At 36.5% G+C, this 21,637-nt stretch overlaps 1 protein-coding gene across 1 annotated transcript in view; it reads left to right on the forward strand.

Annotated features, from left to right (window-relative positions):
- WDPCP (WD repeat containing planar cell polarity effector) overlaps positions 1-21,637 on the forward strand; it is a 170,116-nt gene that overhangs the window by 138,627 nt on the left and 9,852 nt on the right. The window contains exon 15 of the mRNA XM_070956545.1: positions 20,019-20,172. Within this exon, the coding sequence (XP_070812646.1) occupies positions 20,019-20,172 (154 nt within the window). The remainder of the gene's footprint in view (positions 1-20,018; positions 20,173-21,637) is intronic.

Genomic DNA, 21,637 nt, shown 5'->3' on the forward strand with positions numbered 1-21,637 from the left:
TTGACTGAATTGCTTCTAAACTAGTAGATTCCTGGTAAATACATAACTGAGCACAAAGCAGTTTCAAACCCAGAACTTTAGCTATAAATAGTATCCCTTGCTATGGGATACTATTATTATTATTATTAACAAATAATAATAATTATTAACAAATAATTGCTTGCAAATTTAACCATAGAAAGGGATACTTTGATTTATACTAGAAGCTCTTTTGTTTGGGTAGACCAACAGGCAAAAGATTGAAAGTAGGCATCCAGGTATTTAAAGGATTTTACCTGGTCAGTGAATTTGTCCATCTAATTGGGGCCTGAAAGCATTTCCTCAAGAATGCCAATACTTTTGTTTTAGAGTAATTTTCTTTTAGTGATAGAGCTTTAAGGCATCTTCAGAGGCCTACTTGGGTTACAGACAGTATGGCTGCATCGTCAGCATAAAGGAGAAAAGAGATGGGGCAGTGGGCAAGGAAGGGAGACAACAATCTCAATATTGTTAATGTAAAAGTGATGAAACTTGTAGCTATTACCATGGAGAGATAATAACATCAAACGCTTAGCAAAACTAACACAAATTTAAATGGGTCATTTAAAATGCTATAATTAATAAAAGCTTGTGAAGATGAACAAGTTACTCATAAATATATTATTGCATTTTGAAGCCAATGTAGTAAATGTCAGTGTGTTTCCCAAGGCCAGCTTCCAATAAATTGCATTAGGTCGCAGCAAGATTAATTTATTTTAACCTTCAAATCAATTGCGTTCACCCCAAAGGGATTCATGTTGTGACAAGATTCCCAATAAATGATGCATAGTTCAAAGAGAAATTCCAAAGCTCTCTCTTTTTATAAAGAAACGTTGCCTTTAATTGTTGTCTGCTTTGCATTTTGATAACATATATAAGAGAAGTTTTCTATTATAATTGGTATAACTTCATTATTATTAAAATCCTTCCAGAATTTATTCAGTGGCACAATACCTAACATGAACTTTTGATTTTTTTAAAAAAGAAAATTATTACACTTGAAAAAAGATTTCAAGTTAAAGTTGTATGGAACTTTAAAGTATCCTATATAAATTAGAAATATAAAAAAATATGTCATGTTACATTTGTGAAATGAAACAATCAAACTTTTAATAACATTTTAATATGATAAAATGTATTTGTAATCAAATTAAGTCATTATTAGAAAACAAATGTTCTTTAGTATGATATAGAATTACAATAGACTAACGTGTAAGCAATTGTAGTAATACCATCTTATGTTTTGAATACCATTACATTAATCTCAATTATTATATTGATAGTTGTACAATAGTCTTCTGTGATTTTATGATTCAGTACAGCTGCGCTACTTAAAATGGTGATTTAGAGCAATTCTGTATAAAGATGAGGCAATTGTGTTTGCATTGTTGTACATAAATATCTAACAATATTTCCATGCTTACTCAATGCAAAGACCTATAAACATTGAACTGTTTCAGAAATCAAAGCATAATAATGTGGCAACAACTGATATGTTATTTAATAGAGCAGTGTTGAATGTTCATAAAAATGTAACCATATTACTTTGAATAGCCACATCATGGGGCCGTAATAGCTACATCATAAAGCTATTATAAAATGTATTTTATAAAGCCACTCTCAAATTTACTTCTTTGACCAGCTTTTTTCTTAAACTTGTATACAAATACTATCTTCAGTATTTTATAGTTTTTAAACAGTGAACTGCAGTCACTGCTTTATTTGGAAGAGCAAAACTCTTCTTGGCTTGATTAAAGGACATGGCCACAATAACTGAGAACACTTCTGTTTGCTTTTCCAATGTCATGCTATCTATTTTGATCTATATATTCCACTGCACATGACTGACACTTCTAATAAATATATGTTTATCAAAGGCAACTGGTTTTCTTAGCCTGTCCTTACTGAAACTTAAATTATAAATATTTATTTTCCCCTTCTGTAACATAATCTCTCCAATCAGTGTTAAATATATGACAGTCTTTTTAGCTTTATACTATGTCTTTGTATTGGTTGAAATGATTCATTATCTTATCATTATCAATCTGTATAATTTGCTCTCTGCATGCTGGAAAAAAGCCCTGAAACAAACATCAAGTCATACTGAATCAGTTTGCAATATTCAGTAAAAAAAGAGGAACAGGAAAGGAGATAAAATGTATTTTAAGGAAAAAGTATTATGGTGGCAACAATAAATTCAGTATTTTAGCATTGGGTCTTCAATAATCTGTATAGTTTACTTATTTAATACAAACAATGAACCATGAAAATACAAGTTCTTTTACGGTACCGAAAAAGTATAAAAACAATATGATGATCAGCTACATGTATCAGCTACAATGTTATGCTACCAGGCATCATCTTTGTGATGCTATGTCGTGGCCACTGCTGGCTACAATGAATAAGTGCCTTTCCTAAAGAACAAATAAACTCATAACAAAAAATGCTTTATTTTCTTGTTGATCCTAACCTTTGTAGTAATTTTAAATATAAATATTTAATATAAATAGGCATAGATATAGATTTGTTTGTCTGTGCATTCCTGGTCATTAAGTTTGTGCATAAATATTGTTTACTATTATATTAGATATGGGACTTTTCTACCAGCAGATGGATAAGGAATTTCAACCAGAAATTATCTGATCCTAGGATTGTCACTCCTGAGTGCATTCATTTAGGTAGAAGTTGGCAAAAACACATTCTTGTTAGCAGTTGGTATGCACACACTGAGCTTATAACCTTTCTTCTGTTTACTCTGCAAGATGTAATATGATGTGACAGGGTGTAACACATCACAGATGTGATGTGTCATCTAAGGAATTTCAAGAGGAATAGTTTTTCTAAGCTTGAAAATAAGTGTTTTAACCAAATAATGGTTCTAGAAAATTCATAGATATGGGGAAGATATAATCTACAGCCAAATTTTCAAACATAATAATCAAATGTTAACAATGTATAATTTACCCTCTCAAGTTCTCTTGTATCCAAACTTTATGAAAATAGCGAATTTGTTTTGCAAGTAGGCTGACTAAAACTATTCTAAAGTGTGACACAAAGTGAAAATGCTGGACTATCAACACAGCGCACAGGAATTCCTGAATACAAATTGTTCTGCCTAAATCCAGCACATATTATTTAATTAGATTATTAACTTGGAGGAGAGTCTTTGCTAAAGAGGATAGGTGAACAGGAAAATGTGCCCTTTGAGCAACTCCAATAGTTGATACTAGCTTTACACTTCTACCTAATTTACAAGGAAAAAGATTTGCCTTACAAATTCTAGAGACCAATCAAGCTAATCCCATGAGAAGAGGTGATTTTGAAGAATGCTAAACTTGTGAAAACTAGATAGAAGCAACAACGCTTACAAAAAATAGAAGAGGAAGCAAACTCCAACTCCATTCATTCAGGCAAGAAACATGGTTCAATGTCTTTAAGGAAGTAACCTTGGAGCAGAAAAAAGTCAAGTTGGATTTTCATCCTGGAGAATGATTGGTCAACTCTGTTTAATACCCTTTCTCAGAGAAATCCCAGAACCTCAAAGTTCCAGAGCTAGTTTATTTAGCTAGGATAAAAACCCTGGAAAAAGCAAGATTTTTCTCATCCTATCTATGAATATTTTATGACTTGCTTCTTTCTTCAATTACCTAATTTAAAAAAATATGCATCTTATCAAGGACCGAATCCTGATAAGTAACAGTATATAATGTTTTATTTAGGTCACCAGGTAGTAAAAGAATAGTATATATTTGCTAGATAATTCCATTAACAGATATCTTAACTGGAATTATTTGTTAGATTATTGCATTAGGTAGAATTAGGGCACTTTTGAGAAACTTTGGCAATCCCATTGTAATCCCATGCTCTTAAACAGGGTTGTCAAATTCAAGGCCTGGGGACCGGATCTGGCCCACGGGAAGCTTAGGTATGGCCCGTGGGGCCACCCTGGAAACAGCAAAGGACCAGCCCGCTGTGCCTCTGCCAGCAAAAACGGAGCTTGTGAGGACCGCCCGCAGCCCTCCCAAGCTCCGTTTTCACTGGCAGAGCACTCGGGCCACCAGAGGCACCCCCAGCATGAGTGAGGTGAAGCTGGAAATGCCTACCCTGGTCACACCTCAGCCCGCCCTCCCAAGGTCAAACACAACCCTGGTGCAGCCCTCAATGAAATCGAGTTTGACACCCCTGTCTTAGAAATAAATTTTTATCATGACTATCTGAATTCAGACTCTTGCATAGGGATAATTCAGCTCAGAATAAGAAATTATAATACAACTCTCATTTATATTAAAATGATTGTCCCTGATCATTTTAATTATATAGTGATTACTAATTTACATCCATTAGAACATTCTTAGAATTGCAGTGATTGTATTCTGAGAATGAGAAAAGATAATTGTGTGAAAATATGTACAAAAATGTTTGCGTTTTTTAAACAATTATGTCTTTACTTGGCTAAAAGAAAACACATCTGATTAAAATATATTTAACTGAAGCAGTTGAACAAATTAATCAGTTTATTATGACACACAGTAGTAAAATTAAATGCCTTTGAGTATTTTAATGTGAAGAAGTTACAAAGTTGTTCCAAGAAGCCAAATTTAAATATTTAGTCAGAATAAAGGATGAATGTCTTACAGATAATTCTGCAAATAATGTATCTATATGATACAAAGTCATTCAGCATGTTTATAGCAATTTTTATCACTTATTTAAAACAAATGTTGAACAAGGAGGATGCATTATTTAAAAATATGAAGGCAGAGCCTTTACAGTTGTAACATTTGTTTCTGTTAATTGTTTTATCTTACGACCTTTCAGATTGGTTAATCTTCAGAATATCATTACTAAATTGAATTTATTTTTAAATTTCCTAATTATTTTAGAAATTAAGATTCATAATATCTACACTGCAACTAAAAACAAGACATTAGTATTAAATTATTATCTAATATTAGAAGTCAGTCAAATAGATAGCTCAGTTCTTGAATAACAACATAAAAGACATGGAAATATATTAATGATGTCACAATTAATAGAGCTGTTATCTATCCCAGCTATGTACTGTATATATATCAGAACCATCAACTCTCAGCATGCCCAGAATGGCAGCAAATGCAAAAGCTGGTTTGGAATAAGTGAACAAATACCATCATCAAAAAAGAAGACCCCCATAAAACCACTAAATCTAGCATATAAAATCTAATGGCTTTGCTGTCTATAAACAAGTACAGAATTCAGCACCATTAGAAGAAAAATGTTCTTACTACTGAAAAGAGTTTTATACTTACTTTATGGTGTGTTTTTGTTGGCTTATGTAGTTTAGCACTCAAATCTCAAATGGTCTGAATCTAGCACAGTCTGCTACCTTTTATGCCATTATATTTTCAATTATTGTTTTAAGGATTAGGAGAGGGCTGTGACTTGGCTGAAGTAGGGAGGGAAGATAATTCAAATAATGCTATAAATCATAGGAAACCTAATAGATTACTTAATTTGGAGGAGCTCAAATAATTGTGCTCAAATGATTGTGCTTTTTCAAATATTTTAGCATATTCCCAGAGCTACTTTGATCTAGTAATTAAGGCACCAGGTTAGAATCCAGGAAAGGGTGAGTTCTCGTCCCGCCTTAGCCATAAAAGCCAGCTGGTAGACAAGAGATAGGCATAAGTGCTGAAAAACCAGCACTTGTATCTGCTTTAGTAAATTTAGTAGCCACACCCTTCCTGTAAATTATAAACTGTCAATCATGGTTATAAAGAGATGTTTAAAGCAAGTTGGGTTCTGATATCTAAACCACTTTCATGTCTAAGGCCTTAAAAGCACATTTAATATATTTGTATTGTCTTCCCTGATGAAGCATATTTTCAGCTAGCACTAAAAAGCAAGTCTAGACTTTTTAAATGTACACATCATCCAGTAATGGTTAGGAGATGCTATCTCCTATTTGAGGAATACGAAACATGTATACTCTATGTGCAAAATCCAATTTTCCACTTTCATAAATTATTCATTCTTCTGTAATAAATATAATGCTGTGTTTTATAAAACCACCAAGTGCAAATCAGAAAAAAAGCATTCAAGAATTTTCCCTCATGAGTAAATAGTAAACATAGGGCATGTATGCACTACCAGTTTGTTTCCTTACAAGTGGGGATCATCAACTGTTTATGGAGGGCATAAGCACATGGTGTTGTCTCCTACTTAATTTTATTGCAACCTGTTTTCTGTTATGGGATGAAAGTAGTGTACTTCTGCTGCATCCACATTTACTAATGGTGTACAGGTTATTGTGTGACTGTCATTGAATAACGGCTAATTTGATATCCAGCAGAAATTGTTTTTACTTATTATTTTTATATATATCTACTAATGCATCACTGGACTTAACTTAATGATTTTCTATTTTTGTTTGTTTGTGTAGAACACGGGTGTTAAACTCATTGCGTCACATTGCCGTCATGTGACGTATCACATTTTTTCCTTTAACAGAGCTGGGGTGGGCATGGTCTGCGTGTGACACATCTGGCCCATGGGCTGCCAGTTTGACACCTCTGGTGTAGAATGACAATATTAGAACGTAGGGCCTAGTTTTAGTAAAGACGCTCTACTAGCCTCTTGTTCTGGTACATCCCAACAGAGAGGTCCTTTTTAGTTTGAGAATGTTGGCATTGCACTTAAAATCAGATGAATTAAATACTTCCAATGAATTAAATATTTCAGTCAAAATTCTTAAAATGCAATTTTCAGCAAAATATATTGTGTTTTTTTTTTTTCTCATTTGTGCTATGTTGATGGACTGCAGTTATTTTGGTGATAACTATGGATGTTACATAGTCATTTTAATTGTATAAATTAGGATATTTAAATTGATTTTTAAAACTACTTCCTTAAACGTTGGAGAAAAATAGGAATTAATAGGAACAATCTGTTTACTAAGGAATTTTAAATCATAATTTTAAAACCTGATTTTAAAAAATCATTATTATGCTAAGCAACCTGTTCAGGGCATCTACTGCCTTACATGGGCTAATTAAAAAGAGGGTGCCACCACTGAAAACATCCTTTTGATTACATTGACCAAGTACGCTTTGAACAGAGTCACTAAGGATGACCTGAGTCTCAAGACAAGCATATATCAGAAGCATTGATACATTATTATTATTTGTGCAGAATAATGTTTTGACATATCTGGAACTGCACTTTTGAGTTGGACCCAAATATGGAGTGCCTCTTGAAGGAGCAATGAGATCACATCATCAACTGAAGTACCAGAACAATCTTCAAAGATAAGACTATTGTAGTAATCCAATCATGGCATTACCAGAGCATATATAACAGATACTATTCAAACAATAACTATATTCAGGCAAGTGATTTAAAAAATTCACTCTCGGCTGAGTTAAATGAAAAGAAGTTAAAGCTAGCATTATTTCATGCAATTAAATATTTTAATAGTGTTCATTGATTTTAATGTTTAATTTTGATTGGTTTTACTGGGTGCCTGGAATTTATACAAATTCTACTTCTACTCTGCTTGGCTTTCTTTGCCTCATTACAGCAGGCTTTAAAAAACATGGAATCTATCAGGATCACTTTGGATGCCTCCTCAAATAAAATAATTTCTAGAACAAACATTTAGATATTAATGAAACTGAAAAATTAATTTACAAAAATTATAGTCCATAGTCAATATAATATATAAATAATGTTTATATCTTGGAATTCACTATGTACTCAAATTATGCTTCAAACTATACTTCAAATAAATATTTCCCTTTCTTAAATATTCTGTAAGATTTGTTATGATTAAAAGTAAAAAAAAATGTCACTAAGAAATTTGCTGTCATCACATATACCTCAACATTATCCACCTGAAAAACAGATATTTTAAGGAATCTGCTATTTATATGCTTTGTATCACTAACTTTCTCTTGCTTTCATTTTTGTTGTTTTGAGTTTACATGAATTGGATTTAGTGCATTTTAGGATATTATATTTTAATTGACAAATATATAATAAGCAAAGAAGATATTTAAATTTCAGTTTTAGTTGCTTTATTCTAGATCTAAATTTGACTTACACACTGTATGTTACATATTCAAATATGCTCCTATACTTTTTGCTAAAGAGTTATTGGTATGAGATAACATATTTTCATAAGAATATGCTTTATATTCTGAAGTTTCAATGGTCACAAAATTTTTACTGGATCAAAAAGGCATTGTAATTTGTTGCAAGGTTAAATGTTAAGTTTCAGTCTTATGACTATGAATTATCAAATTAAATTCCCTTGCCCTGCTTAACTCCCTCGCTGCATGGCTTCACTATAATTACTTTAGCCATTTGGTAATTTACTAACTACTCTTCCAAAGTGACTTTGTGAAGGACAAATCAAGAAAAAGCCTTGAGGGGTACAGGTGGTCAAGATGGTTTAACTAGAGTCATCTGTGAGGTCTTTATGTCTGCCCACATCCTGATAGTATATCTGGCAAGGCCTGCATTACTGACAAGCTGGAGATTGTGAATACCTGTAGGTGTTAGGTGTTTAAGTCTAAAATAGTTTGGAAGTAACAAGAAAGGTTGAGCATCTGGGTCAGATTTCAGTTACTTGTCAGTTAAATGTGTGCACTGGGCCATTAAAAATTTGACCAGGCATATCTTGACAGTTAGGTCTTTCATGTTCCTTTCAGAAAATAGCTGTAACATGAAAAAAAGAACTATGAAGCTTATATATATCTAGAGGTCGACACAACTAGGGAAAACCTTTCAAGTATCAGTTATGTTTATTGCCTATTAAGACTTTCGTTTTGGAAACTCAAATATACAACTTTAAAAAAGGTAATAACTTCTTTCTGTGGCTGTAAAAACTGCCTATGGCTAAATGTCTTTGTTTCATCTACCTTCATGCCACACATATAATTATGATTGTTTTTCATAATGTTCATATAGAGCAGTGATGGCATATCTTTTTGGCACCGAGTGCTGAAAAGGGAGCGTGCGCGCACGCAGCACCAAGTACCAAAAAGGGAGCACTTCGTGCACGCACGCTTCATGCACGCTTGCACATTAGGGCCGCGACCAGGAAGAGGAGCTGGTCCTCCTTTTTGGACACTCTCAATTCCAAAGTTCGAGGAAGCCTCATTCCCGGCTCACAGACCAGCTCTTCCGGTTTCCAGCACTGCCGCACACACAAAGGCCAGCTGATTGGCGCGTGTGCATGCGTGCCAGAAACCCAGAAGAGGAACAGGCGACGCCGTGTGTGCCAGGCAACATGGCCCATGTGCCACTTTGGGCATGCGTGCCATAGGTTCGCCATCACGGATATAGAGGCTACTAACAATATTGCTCATATGCTCTTGAGTGAAATAGGGGAAAAAATCAAGTTAACCACTTCTTATAATGAAAAATGTTGAGAAGTATCTTCTTGTTCCATCATAAGGACTGATTTAAGCATAAAGCTTGCTTAAATCTAAACTGAAGTGTACATTTTCTAAATTCTCAGAAAATTTCTTGGCCTACATGAAATAGGAATTACATAATTTCTAGTTTTCTGAAGATAAATGAAGATGGGCTTTTATTGCATTAGGAAAAGGTATAACTATGGAAACTATTGCAATTTTTAAACATGTTATATAAGGAATCAAGCTCACAAGGGATAAGATTCATCAACTAAGATATTTATTCAAAGACTATTCCCTGGGAGCTTATTCATGTGTCTCTGCAGAATCGGAATCTTCTACATGAGAATGTCCAAATTATAGAATTTTTATCCTATTCGTATTCTTCTAATGCTGCTATTATTGTCTTAATGTAATCTACGATACAAATTTGAGGATAAACTCCACTAATTTACTTTATTCTGCATATGATTAGAGACCCAATATGATTAGCATATCAGAAAGAAAAAACCTAGTTGGAGAATATATTTCATCAATTATTTACTCTGGCTACCAGCATGTAGCTGTTATATTTATAAACTGTATATTTATTTGTATATTTATGTCCTTTATATTCTGGGTGTAAAATTAACAAAAAGAATTAACACATAACCAGTAAATATGCCCTCTAATAAAAAAGCCATAAATTGGATAAACGCAGATTAAATATTTAAAGGAGTATTAAATAAGAGAGATTCCAGTGTTTTTATTGGTGGATAAAGATTAGAATAGTAATCAATTGTATGTTCTTAAAAGTATACCATATCTGAAATTCCAGCATAAATAAACTACATCACTTGTTGCTGACCATCTCAGATTAATCCAGAGCAAGTCCTTGGCAAAGATTTTAAAAATCATGTGGACTCATAACATAACCCTAATATAAAAGCAGTTACTTTTTCAAGTGTTTTTCCCAAAAGTAAGGTTTTAAAATAAAAATCTACACCTGAATTTTATTGGAAATGATTTCGAAGCAAAGGTTCTCTGGACCCATTCAAGTCAGGACTCTAACATTTTGCATAATTTCCATAAAATCTTCAGGTTAGCCTCATGAGTAACATACTTTCATAGAGTAAGTATTGCTGGGAAACATAAGCTACAGTGAGCCACATCAAGACTGATTTGTCTTCTTATCAAATAAATAAGGTGAACTTCTGTGGAAGAAATTGAAAGCTTCTATCATTAATAGATGGTTACTCACCCTAAAGGTAAAGCTATCCCCTGTCCAGTTGTGTCTGACTCTAGGGGGTGGTGCTCATTTCCATTTCTTAGCCAAGAGAGCCAGGGTTGTCTGAAGATGTGACCAGCATGACATACGCCAAAGGCAAACAGAACACTGTTACCTTCTCACCAAAGTGGTACCTACTAATTTACTCTCATTTGCACGTTTAATGGGAGTTTATCCTGTTTTGTGGTGCTCAGGTCTAAAATCTGGGCTGTCAGCTTTTTAGCTGACAAGCTCAGCATCTTTAACCACTGAGCTATTGCACCCTTTAGTTACTCTACTACATGCATTATATAAAGACACCTGTTTGAGGATGAAATGCACTACAGCTGAGCATCTCTCAGACATAAAGTGATAACCAGCAAGGAGTGAATTCTGGCCCCATTACTCTTTAATTAATATAGAAATTCAGTTGCCAGTACCCTTATCAAGGGACAGTTTTATTTTCCTAAACTGGACAGCAGATCTGTATTCATACTGTTTTATGCAGATGATACAGTTTTATTACAACAAACTAAATCTTGAAAGGATCATGACAACTTTGGCCCATTTCTATAAAGAACATTCATTACAGATCAGTTATTAAAAAATAAAGGTTGTATTTTGCAAGGGGTTTTAAAAATTGTATTGCACCCTTGAATATCCTAAAATAAAGTAGATTCCCCAATTCATATACTTCAGCTTATGATACGCTACTCTGGGAAGCATCATATACAGACTGAACAGTTGCTTCAAATTGCTTCAACAACAATTTTTTCTTTCTTCTTCTTCAGAAGTACCCAGTCAGATCAGTTCCCCTGAAGCTTTCTGAAGCCAAGACAATATCCCAGTTCATGTAATGGAGCCCAATTAAGCTCAGTTTTTTTTTCAGAGTTTGTTGCAGCACACACAATCAGACAATTCAGCAGGATTCAAAACTTCTTTATATATATATAATAACACATAAGGCAAATATACAATACCCATGCTGGTTTTTCCAACGTGGTAGAGAGAAGAGATTGTAAGTATAGTAGGTACAAACACAGGCCAGGGGCAGCAGGGACAAGACTTGACAGGGGGGCAGAGGTCGACCCCGAGGCCCCTCATATGTGGGGTGCCGCAAGGGCCCCCCACATATGAGGTCCTCTTGCCCCTCTTGTTCAACATTTATGTAAAGCCACTGGGCGAGATCATCCGTGGTTTCAGGGTACCACCACCAAGTACCACCAGTACACTGATGACACTCACCTGTACATCTCCACCCCGGACCACCCAACGATGCCCTTGAAGTGATGTCCCGGTGCCTGGAGGCCGTGCGGATCTGGACTGCAGACTGCAACCGGTCGGAGAGAAAGGAGGAGAACCACCGCAACACAGTGCCTCCCACCCCTAACTCTTCCAACCGGTGCAGCATGATACCATGGTCGATGGTATCAAAAGTCGCTGAGAGATCTAATAGGACCAGGATGGAGGAGCAACCCCTGTCCCGAGCCCTCCAGAGATCATCTACCAATGCGACCAACATGACCAATGCCGTTTCCGTGCTGTACCCAGGCCTGAAACCCGACTGGAACAGATCCAAATACGTCGTTTCATCCAGGTGCTGGGGGAACTGTTGCGCAACCACACTCTCAACAACCTTCGCCATAAAGCGAAGGTTGGAGACCGGACGATAATTAACCAAGATTGCCGGGTCCAGGGAAGGCTTCTTGAGGAGAGGCCTCACCACCGCCTCTTTCAAGGCGACGGGAAAGTCACCCTCACCCAATGAAGCATTTATAATCCCCTGGAGCCAGCCTCGTGTCACCTCCTGGGAAGCCAGCACTAACCAGGAGGGACACGGGTCCAACAAACATGTGGTCGTGTTCAGTCTGCCCAGAATCCTGTCCACGTCCTCAGGAGTCACAGGATCAAACTCATCCCAGATAACATTCTCAAGACCTGCCACAGTCCCTCCCCGAGACTATCCAGTCGGAGTCCAGATCTTCCCGAATCTGAGTGATTTTGTCATACAGATACTGAACAAAATCCTCGGCTCTACCCTCCAAGGGGTCCTCCTACGCTTCCTGGTGGAGCAGGGAGCGGGTCACCCTAAACAGGGCGGCCGGGCAGTTATCTGATGACGCAATAAGAGCAGGAAAATAACTACATTCGCCACTAGGTAATTCCTAATATGAGATCTTACCAGTATCCAGTCCGATTCAGAAAGACTGGCCCTCCAACTACTCTCTAGGCGTCTTTTCCGGCGCTTCAACTCCCTCAGCTCCTCAGTAAACCGAGGAGCCAAATGAGATCGGCGCCGGGTCAGAGACCGCAAAGGCACGACCCGCAAAGGCAGCCACTCGGTCTCCAGTCGAGGCGTGTGCCAGAGCCTCAGGAAATGGCCCAAGCTCCATCTGGAACCTGTCAGTTTCCATCAGGCGCCTGGGGCGGAACCATCTTACCGGCTCCGGCTCCCTGCGGCGGGGTGCAGCGGTTCGAAGGTTGAGACGAAGGAGAGAGTGATCTGACCATGACAAGGGCTTGGTAACTATATCCCCTATCTCAAGATCACTCAACCACTGTCCAGAGACAAAAACCAGATCCAGCGTGTTTCCCCCCATGTGGGTAGGGCCATGAATTAACTGGGTCAGGTCCATAGCTGTCATGGAAGCCATGAACTCCCGAGCCACCTCAGACGTCTCACCACGGACGGCAGGTTGAAATCCCCCATGACCATAAGCTTAAAATTCCTTTATTTACTGGTGTGCTTGTTGTCCCTGGATCCAAAAGAACCAGTTGCCTGAGCACCGGATCACTGCCCTAACACTTTTCAAAACACATTAAAATACAAATTCATATTCTGTCATATAACTTCTCTCGAGACATACATAAAGACGGGCTAATATCTCTTCTAACCCTAATTCCAGGATAAAGAATTTTATGCTTAGTTTTTACTGGCAAATAAGGAATCCAAAGAATGCTTCATTGCAATGTTTGTTTCTACAGACAAATGGCTGCCAATCTCTTCTTAAAAAACCCGTGTTGGAACACCAACAACTTCTGGAGGCAAGTCATTCCACTGACCTAGGTTCTCACTGACAGGAAATTTCTCTTTAATTCTAGGTTGCTTCTTTCCTTGATTAGTTTCCATCCATTGCTTCTTGGCAGCTGCTTTGTAGAGTAGGTTGACATCCCACCCTTTCTTTGTGGCAGCCCCTTAGATATTGGAACACTGCTATCATGTCACCCTATTAAACTAGACATACCCAATTCCTGCAACAATTCTTCATATGTTTTAGCTTTAGATTAGCAACTAAAAATCTTTGTTGTTCTTTTCTGCACTTTTTCTAGATTCTCAGCATCTCGTTTATGCAACCAAAGATGTGGTCTTACCATTATAAAGTAGTGTTAACACTTCATGTGATCTTAATTCTGTCCCTCTGTTAATGCAGCCCAGGACTGTGTTGGCTTTTTTGGCAGCTGCAGCACACTGCTGGTTCATATTTAAGTGATTGTCCACTAGAACGACAAGACTCCTCTCACAGTTACTACTAGTGTATTGAGCCAGGCACCCCCTGATTCCAGTGAATACCAATCACTGGAATTGAGCATCAATTCCAGTGATGGCTAACCTTTTCCGAACCAAGTGCACAAAGCGCGCGTGTGCCCAAACCCCCAAAATGCCATGCATGTGCAGCCCCTCGACACACACCCCGCCCCCCCCACCTGCACGGCAGAGATCCAAAGACCAGCTGGCCAGCGGGAGGCATGCACACATGTGCAGTAGAGCTGAACTGGGGCAACGGCTCACGTGCCCACAGAGAGGGCGCTGCATGCCACCTCTGGCATGTGTGCCATAGGTTTGCCATCCCGGCCCTATTCTATACCCATACATTTGGTTTTTCTTGCCTAAATATAGAACCTTACTTTTCTCACCATTGAATTTCATTTTATTAGGGTCCAGTGTTGAAGTCTGTCAAGATCATTCTGTATCTTGAGTCTATCTTCTGGAGTGTTGACTATTCCTGCAGCTCGTATCCCCTCATCTAAATTGTTGATAAAGATATTGAAGAGTACTGGGCCTAGGACACAGCCTTGGAGTACTCCACTGCATACTTCCCTCCATGTAGATACAGTTAAATAACACTTTGGGGGGGGGGGATAGCAAAATAGTACAAGCTTGATTTAAATTCTTTACCTTTTGTGTCTTATTTTACTTTGTTTTGAAGTAAGGTAAACCAAGGATGTTCCTAACAGAATTTGCTTCAGCTGATTCTTAAAATAGCATAGCCTCAGTCAAGCCACTAAGGAGATGCGGCCTAACCAAATGAGAGAGTAAAATGTGGAATAAGAAACCTAAATTACTGCCTTTAACAATTTGATTTGAGTCATTTCTAAACTAGAAATATCCATATAGATGCACATTTCGTACAATATAGCATTGAACCCAGTGCACCCTTCTTAAAGTGATAATATTGTCACATTTTGACACCACCATGCCAAACATTTCAGCTGGAGAACTCTTCTAGTGAACATATAATCAAATGACCTGAAATTATTTAGGGAAACTGAAGAGCATCAACTAGCTATAAATTAGTGCCATCTTCCTGGTACTGTCATCCCTTTCACAGTCATTTGGGGATAGGCACACGTGTCTGTTCAGATTGACAACACTGCGGTCAGGATTACTAGTATGAATCAGCATCCTGTCTCTCTGAATGAGTTTCTCTACAGAAAAAAACTTGGAAGTTCAGATATTGAATAAAGAACAAAGATTTTATGAACATCTTATCTTGACCTGTTTTCTACTTTGGCAAATGGATAAACTGGTAAATTCACATGGTTCTTCTCCCCCTAGAAGCGGGCGAATATTTCCCAGGAACAATCTAGTCAAAAATGTACTGCTCTTCTACCAAAGTTGTTTGGAAGATTAAGTAATATTTAGCAGATGATGTCAGCAAACCTAATTGCTAGTGTTTCTCAGTTGTAAAACAGATTTTCCATAATAGATAGGTATAGTATCTACATTAGCACTAGTATATCAGAATCTACATTAGTTCAGGTTTCATAGATGGCGTAGTGGTTAGAATGCAGTACTGCAGGCTGCCAGCTACCTGCAATTTGTCAGTTCAAATCTCACCAGGCTCAAGGTTGACTCAGCCTTTACTGACCTTCTGAGGTCAGTAAAATGAGGACCCAGATTGTTGGAGGCAATATGCTGATTTTGTAAACAGTTTAGAGAGGGCTATAAAGTACTGTGAAGCGATATATAAGTCTAAATGCTATTTCCTTTTACTTCACTTTTTCCCCCCAGGAAGATTTGTTATTATTATTGTTGGGTTCTACATCTTGCCACCTTTCTTTTGCTAATCTAGAAATTAAATATCTTTCATGAGTGTAGCTTCTAATGGAGATATCACTATCTATATCCAGATTACATCTAGTAACAAAATTGGCCCTATAATATGGGAAACCTTGGTTTGGTTAATTCAGATACTATATAACATGAATCTTCTTCATGGATTAAGTCACTCAGCTTTCATTTCAGAAGGAATAAAGTTGTCAGCTACTATACAGCATAATTAAGATGCAATTGCTATTTTTAAATTTTTAGATAGTATTGACAATTCTGTGTCTTCTCATCTCATTATTGTGAGGTGCAAAACTTTTAAAGCTTGCATTTATATATTACAGGTAGTCCTCAACTTACAACAGTTCATTTAGTGACCATTCAGTTACAATGACACTGAAAAAAGTGAATTACGACCATTTTTCATAGTTACAACCTTTGTAGCATCCCCATGATCATGTGATCAAAATTAAGATGCTTGGCAACTGGTTCATACTTATGACCATTGCTGTGTCCCAAGGTCATATGATCACCTTTTGCAACCTTTTGACAAGCAAAGTCAGTAGGGAAGCCAGATTCACTTAATAACTGGGTTATTAATTTATCAATTGCAGTGATTCACTTAACAAGTGGCAAGAAAGGTCATAAAATGGGGCAAAACTCATTTAAAATGTTTCACTTAACAACAAAAATTTTGGGCCAGTTGTGCTCATAAGTTGAGGACTCCCTGTATTTCTCTAGAGTTTTGATACATCATCTGAATGGCCATTTCGAACCCTTTGGGTGTTGTTTCTGAAGGTGGTATTTTTGATTTGGGGCTCTGCCTGCAGGTGTTCTCTTTTTCATTCTTCCTTTCTACAATATTAATTTTGTTTTCAGCCAAACTCAGAAAATGTCCTTCCATCTTTCTGTCTAAAGCAGCAGATTTTAAGGCAAGGTGTTGGCATCAGTTGTGCAACTATTTGTGTTAGCATTGAACAGAGAAGCTAAATTAAGAAATATATCTTTCTAATTTGTTTTATTTCAAAATAAACGTTGAAAAAGTGTCTCAATTCACAATTTCCAGATGGCTGAAGGATAATAATGACATTTGGTATTAAGCCATTGACAAACATCCAGGTTTACTTCTTATTCTGTTAAGGGAGCAGCAAACTCTCCTACTTGCAAAAACAATCTTGACAGACTTGAACATTGGGCGCTATCTAACAAAATGAAATTCAATGGTGAAAAAAGTAAAGTTCTACATTTAGGCAAGAAAAACAAAATGCACAGGTAGAGTATATGTGGTAGCTTGCTCAATAGTAGTATGTGAGAGGGATCTTGGAGTCCTAGTGGACAGTCACTTAAATATGAGCCAGCAGTGTGCAGCAGCTGCCAAAAAAGCCAACACAGTCCTAGGCTGCATAAACAGAGGAATAGAATCAAGATCACGTGAAGTGTTAATACTACTTTATAATGCCACTTTATATCACTTGGAATACTGCATTCAGTTTTGGTCGCCACGATGTAAAAAAGATGTGGAGACTTTAGAAAGAGTGCAGAGAAGAGCAACACAGATGATTAGGGGACTGGAGGCTAAAACATATAAAGAACAGTTGCAGGAACTGGGTATAATGAAAAGAAGGACTAGGGGAGACATTATAGCAGTGTTCCAATATCTCAGGGGCTGCCACAAAGAAGAGGGAGTCAAGCTATTCTCCAAAGTACCTGAGGGCAGGACAAGAAGCAATGGGTGGAAACTAATCAAGGAGAGAAGCAACCTAGAACTAAAGAAAAATTTCCTGACAGTTAGAACAATTAATCAGTGGTACAACTTGCCTCCAGAAGTTGTAAATGCTCCAACACTGGAAGTTTTTAAGAAGATGTTGGATAACCATTTGTCTGAAGTGATGTAGGGTTTCCTGCCTAAGCAGGAGATTGGACTAGAAGACCTCCAAGGTCCCTTCCAAGTCTGTTATTCTATTCTAATCTTTCCATGGATATGATAAGCAGCTTTCTTTTCTGCTAGTTGGGCCTAAGGAGGGCTGAATGTCTTTTCATCTTAAAAAGTAAATGTGATTCCATGCTTCTCATGAGTCTTTAAGAACAGAAAGTTCCAGTAATAGCTATTTTGAACAAGTTTTAAACAAAATCAGGCTTAATGGCTCATTTGGGATATATCTGCAAAATAGATGTAAATGCCACCACAGTTTGTAAGTTATATTTCTGAATATATTGAATTTTACAAAATCAGCATGAGGTATTCTGATTAAATGTTTGTTCAGCATTTTAAGGTTTATTCTTGCCTAAGAAGGTTTTGCATTATGAGTACTGTGTAAACATCAGATTATACAGAATTAACTGCATTTATCATGCAGAGTACAAAAGATATTTTTAAAAATGATTTATCTTCACTTATCAAGTGTGTTTTCATGCCAAAAAAGCTGTTTTTTACAAGAGCAGCTGTTACTTTCTGCATATTTAATGGTTCCTGTTAAGTAGACTTGTCAATGATGCAATATTAAGATGCCAGTTTCATTCTTCTGTGTCATAATATACCTTTGAAATCAATTTCACTTTAGAAAGTAGAATGGAAACTTGAGAAAACAAATTGTTCCCCATTTCTGGGCACAGTGCCAACACAAAGAAGTGTATCTGCATTACCATGTGCTAAACCAAACACTGAAATTCTAAGACTTGTCAGAATCCCCTGTTGATCAAATTGCATGTGGTAAGCTTTTTGTGAGAATAGGTGACTGTTTTTTACAGATAGGCTAATGTTCATCAACAGATTAAAGGAGAAAAGTTGCATGAATCACCTCTCAATATAAACTATATGTAATTCATTCTGATGGAAAATAAGGCAGTTTTTAAAAAACTTCTAGAAGAAAATAATAGATCATTTCCATTTTGGGAATTATTAATTTTTAGGTATTTTCAGTAGATTTAAGACACTTCTATTTCCTAAGCTTGGTCCAAATATAAATTCACCTAATTCACCTAAAGCAAGAATGGGCATTATTTATGGTGAAGAAGTCACTATTCCACCAAAGCTGCCTTAGCACAATAATGGAATATAATTGTCACTCACAATGTTAGGCGTGCCTTCATATGTTTATCATCTAAGACAATATGTCATAATCCATTTTTCTGAAGTCTACATAGGAAAAACAAGATAGCTTTTGAATAAGAAAATAAATGGATAGTAATTGAACAGCAGAGTTCAAAATAGAAACAAGACAACAGCACAACATTTCAGCTTCACAAAAACTGTCACTGGCCTCAAATAGCAGTGGTGGAACAGGAAACTTTGGCAGCTGAATTTCAAACAATTAAAAATTACAGTCCATTACTGAAGATTTGAACATAATAATGAGCTCTTAGCCTATAATCTTCCTTAACTGATAAAGTGGCACTCAGTCTCTTCCTCTCAATTTTCACAACCATGTAAGGCTGCTAACTTTGTTTTTCCCCTCCATTTCTCCCTCTTCCACTCCCTAAATTTAAAATCCTGTAATAGCAAACCCACTCTAAGCATCTGAGGAAGTGAGCTCCTGTTCGCAATAGCTTATGCCCTAGTAAAGTTAGCTAAACTTGAAGATGCTGCTATTTTCAATGTCTATGAGCACCTGACATAATTCCACAGCTGCAGTGGCATCACTTTTTTAGCTATCACTTCATAAACTTTTTCTTGAGAAATCACAAAGTCAGTATTTTTATGGGAGTGCCACAGTTTTTGTTATTTCTTTGTAAAAGCTGCTAGCATTATATTCATATTGTCCCAGGTATAAATGTCAATTTGGTTTTCTAGACAGAATACTAATAGTTTGTATTTAATCTTTCTACAAGTGAATACTTCCAAGTGATATAGGTTTTACCACTGCACATAACAATCTGTGAAGTGACAATAACATCTACTAATTTCATACTGTATGTTTTTATGGATAATAATAGGAGCCGCTTGAATAGAGGCAACTCCAATTGCTATTAAAGATTATTACTATTTTCTGGCAATAGAAGATACCAGTTTTATTTATTAAATCCATAGAGATTCCAAGACATAAAAACAAAGAAGATAATTTAAGAGAACCTGTCGTGGACCTGTGTATGACACCTCAAGAACAGAAAGTTGAAGGCAGTCTCCCACCATGCAGTACAAGTGATGATTTCCTCAAATATACGACCTGCAACAGCTCTACAAGGTAAAATGCTCAAAGCGGACAACTATCAAAAGAGAAAAAAATGTAACTGCTCACCAAGTCAAATTTTAAAATAGGGCTCTAAGTCTAAGATATACAGTATAATGGGAAGAACAGGTGTTGAAGAATATAACTGCGATGGATGGATGGATTTAATCATATTTGTAATGGCCACCTGCTTTTGATAACTCTGAGTGGTATACAGTATTAAAAACAGATTGAACAATATACAGCAAAGAAAAAATTCCTATCTAGAAATATCTTCTAATCTATGGCATGCAACATTCACACAATGAAACTTCCACCAATCTAGCCCAAGACCTGGAGGAAGGTTTTAAAGGCCCACTTAAATGAAGTCAGAAGAATACTACAAATCTCTAGGGGTATATTGTTCTAAAGAAGGCCCACTTCCTAAGTCCCACAAAATGACACTTTTTAATGAATGGAAAAAGCGTGTAAACTCTGTTGTATCATATTGGACAGGCAGACAGGACAGAATAGGCAGATACAGATAGATGGTCCAACGGATAGCTTAACTGACTTTTGTCCTTGATAGTTGACAATACATAGCAATATTTATATATTCTAATAGGGAGATCCCTGTAGATACTTTAAATGATGCAATGATTTCTAATATAGCATTCAAAACTGCTATCCAGATTTCTTACTGTACTTTGGGAGAAACCTTACTTGTTTTCTCGTTTAGTGAATAATCATTTGTTTTAAGAAACCTAGCATGCATTCATAAAGAGATATACATTGATTACTCCCATTATTATGTTTATCCTCATCATTAGTGACTATAGATTATTCTATATTCGGTAATGTCAGTAGGACATACCTGACTTAAACCTATGATTTAGAGTAAACCTAGTTAATTTCATTGAAATATACTTTCAAGTAAATGTGTTTAAAACTATTGTCCAGTTTTAAAAAGAAAATTAACTAGATTTTAAAAAAAGAAAAATCTAAAAAAGAATTTAGCATTGATTAAGGTTCTGATCTTGGCCTACCTTTTTGGAAGATTCCCTCAAATGAAATAAAAATCCGTTTCAAAGAATTATACAGTATATTGTATTGTACAGATTATTCAGAACATTTCAGTTTTTCTAAAGAAAAGTCCATTATAGTCCATTGTTAATACAATAGGGGTTTTCTGTTCTCAAGTTCTCAAAAGTTCTCAACCTTTACTTTTACTTCTTTCATTACTGTGTTGAATACTGTAGCTGATGAGCTACAAGGGTCATCACAAGTAGTTAATACTTCCATCTACCTGTTTCCCCGAAAATAAGACATCCCCTGATAATAAGCCCAATTGGGCTTTCGAGCGCATGCGCTAAAATAAGCCCCCCTCGAAAATAAGCCCTCCCCAAAAATAAGCCCTCCCTGAAAATATTTAACTGCATGCGCAGCCGGTCCCCACCATTTCCTCTGGTTAGAGTTAGGGAGACAGAGCTGGAAATCAGGA

This window comes from Pituophis catenifer, unplaced genomic scaffold (genome assembly GCF_029215685.1).
Source record: "Pituophis catenifer annectens isolate HBS135680 unplaced genomic scaffold, rPitCat1.0.hap2 SCAF_1, whole genome shotgun sequence".
Lineage (NCBI taxonomy): Eukaryota > Metazoa > Chordata > Lepidosauria > Squamata > Colubridae > Pituophis > Pituophis catenifer.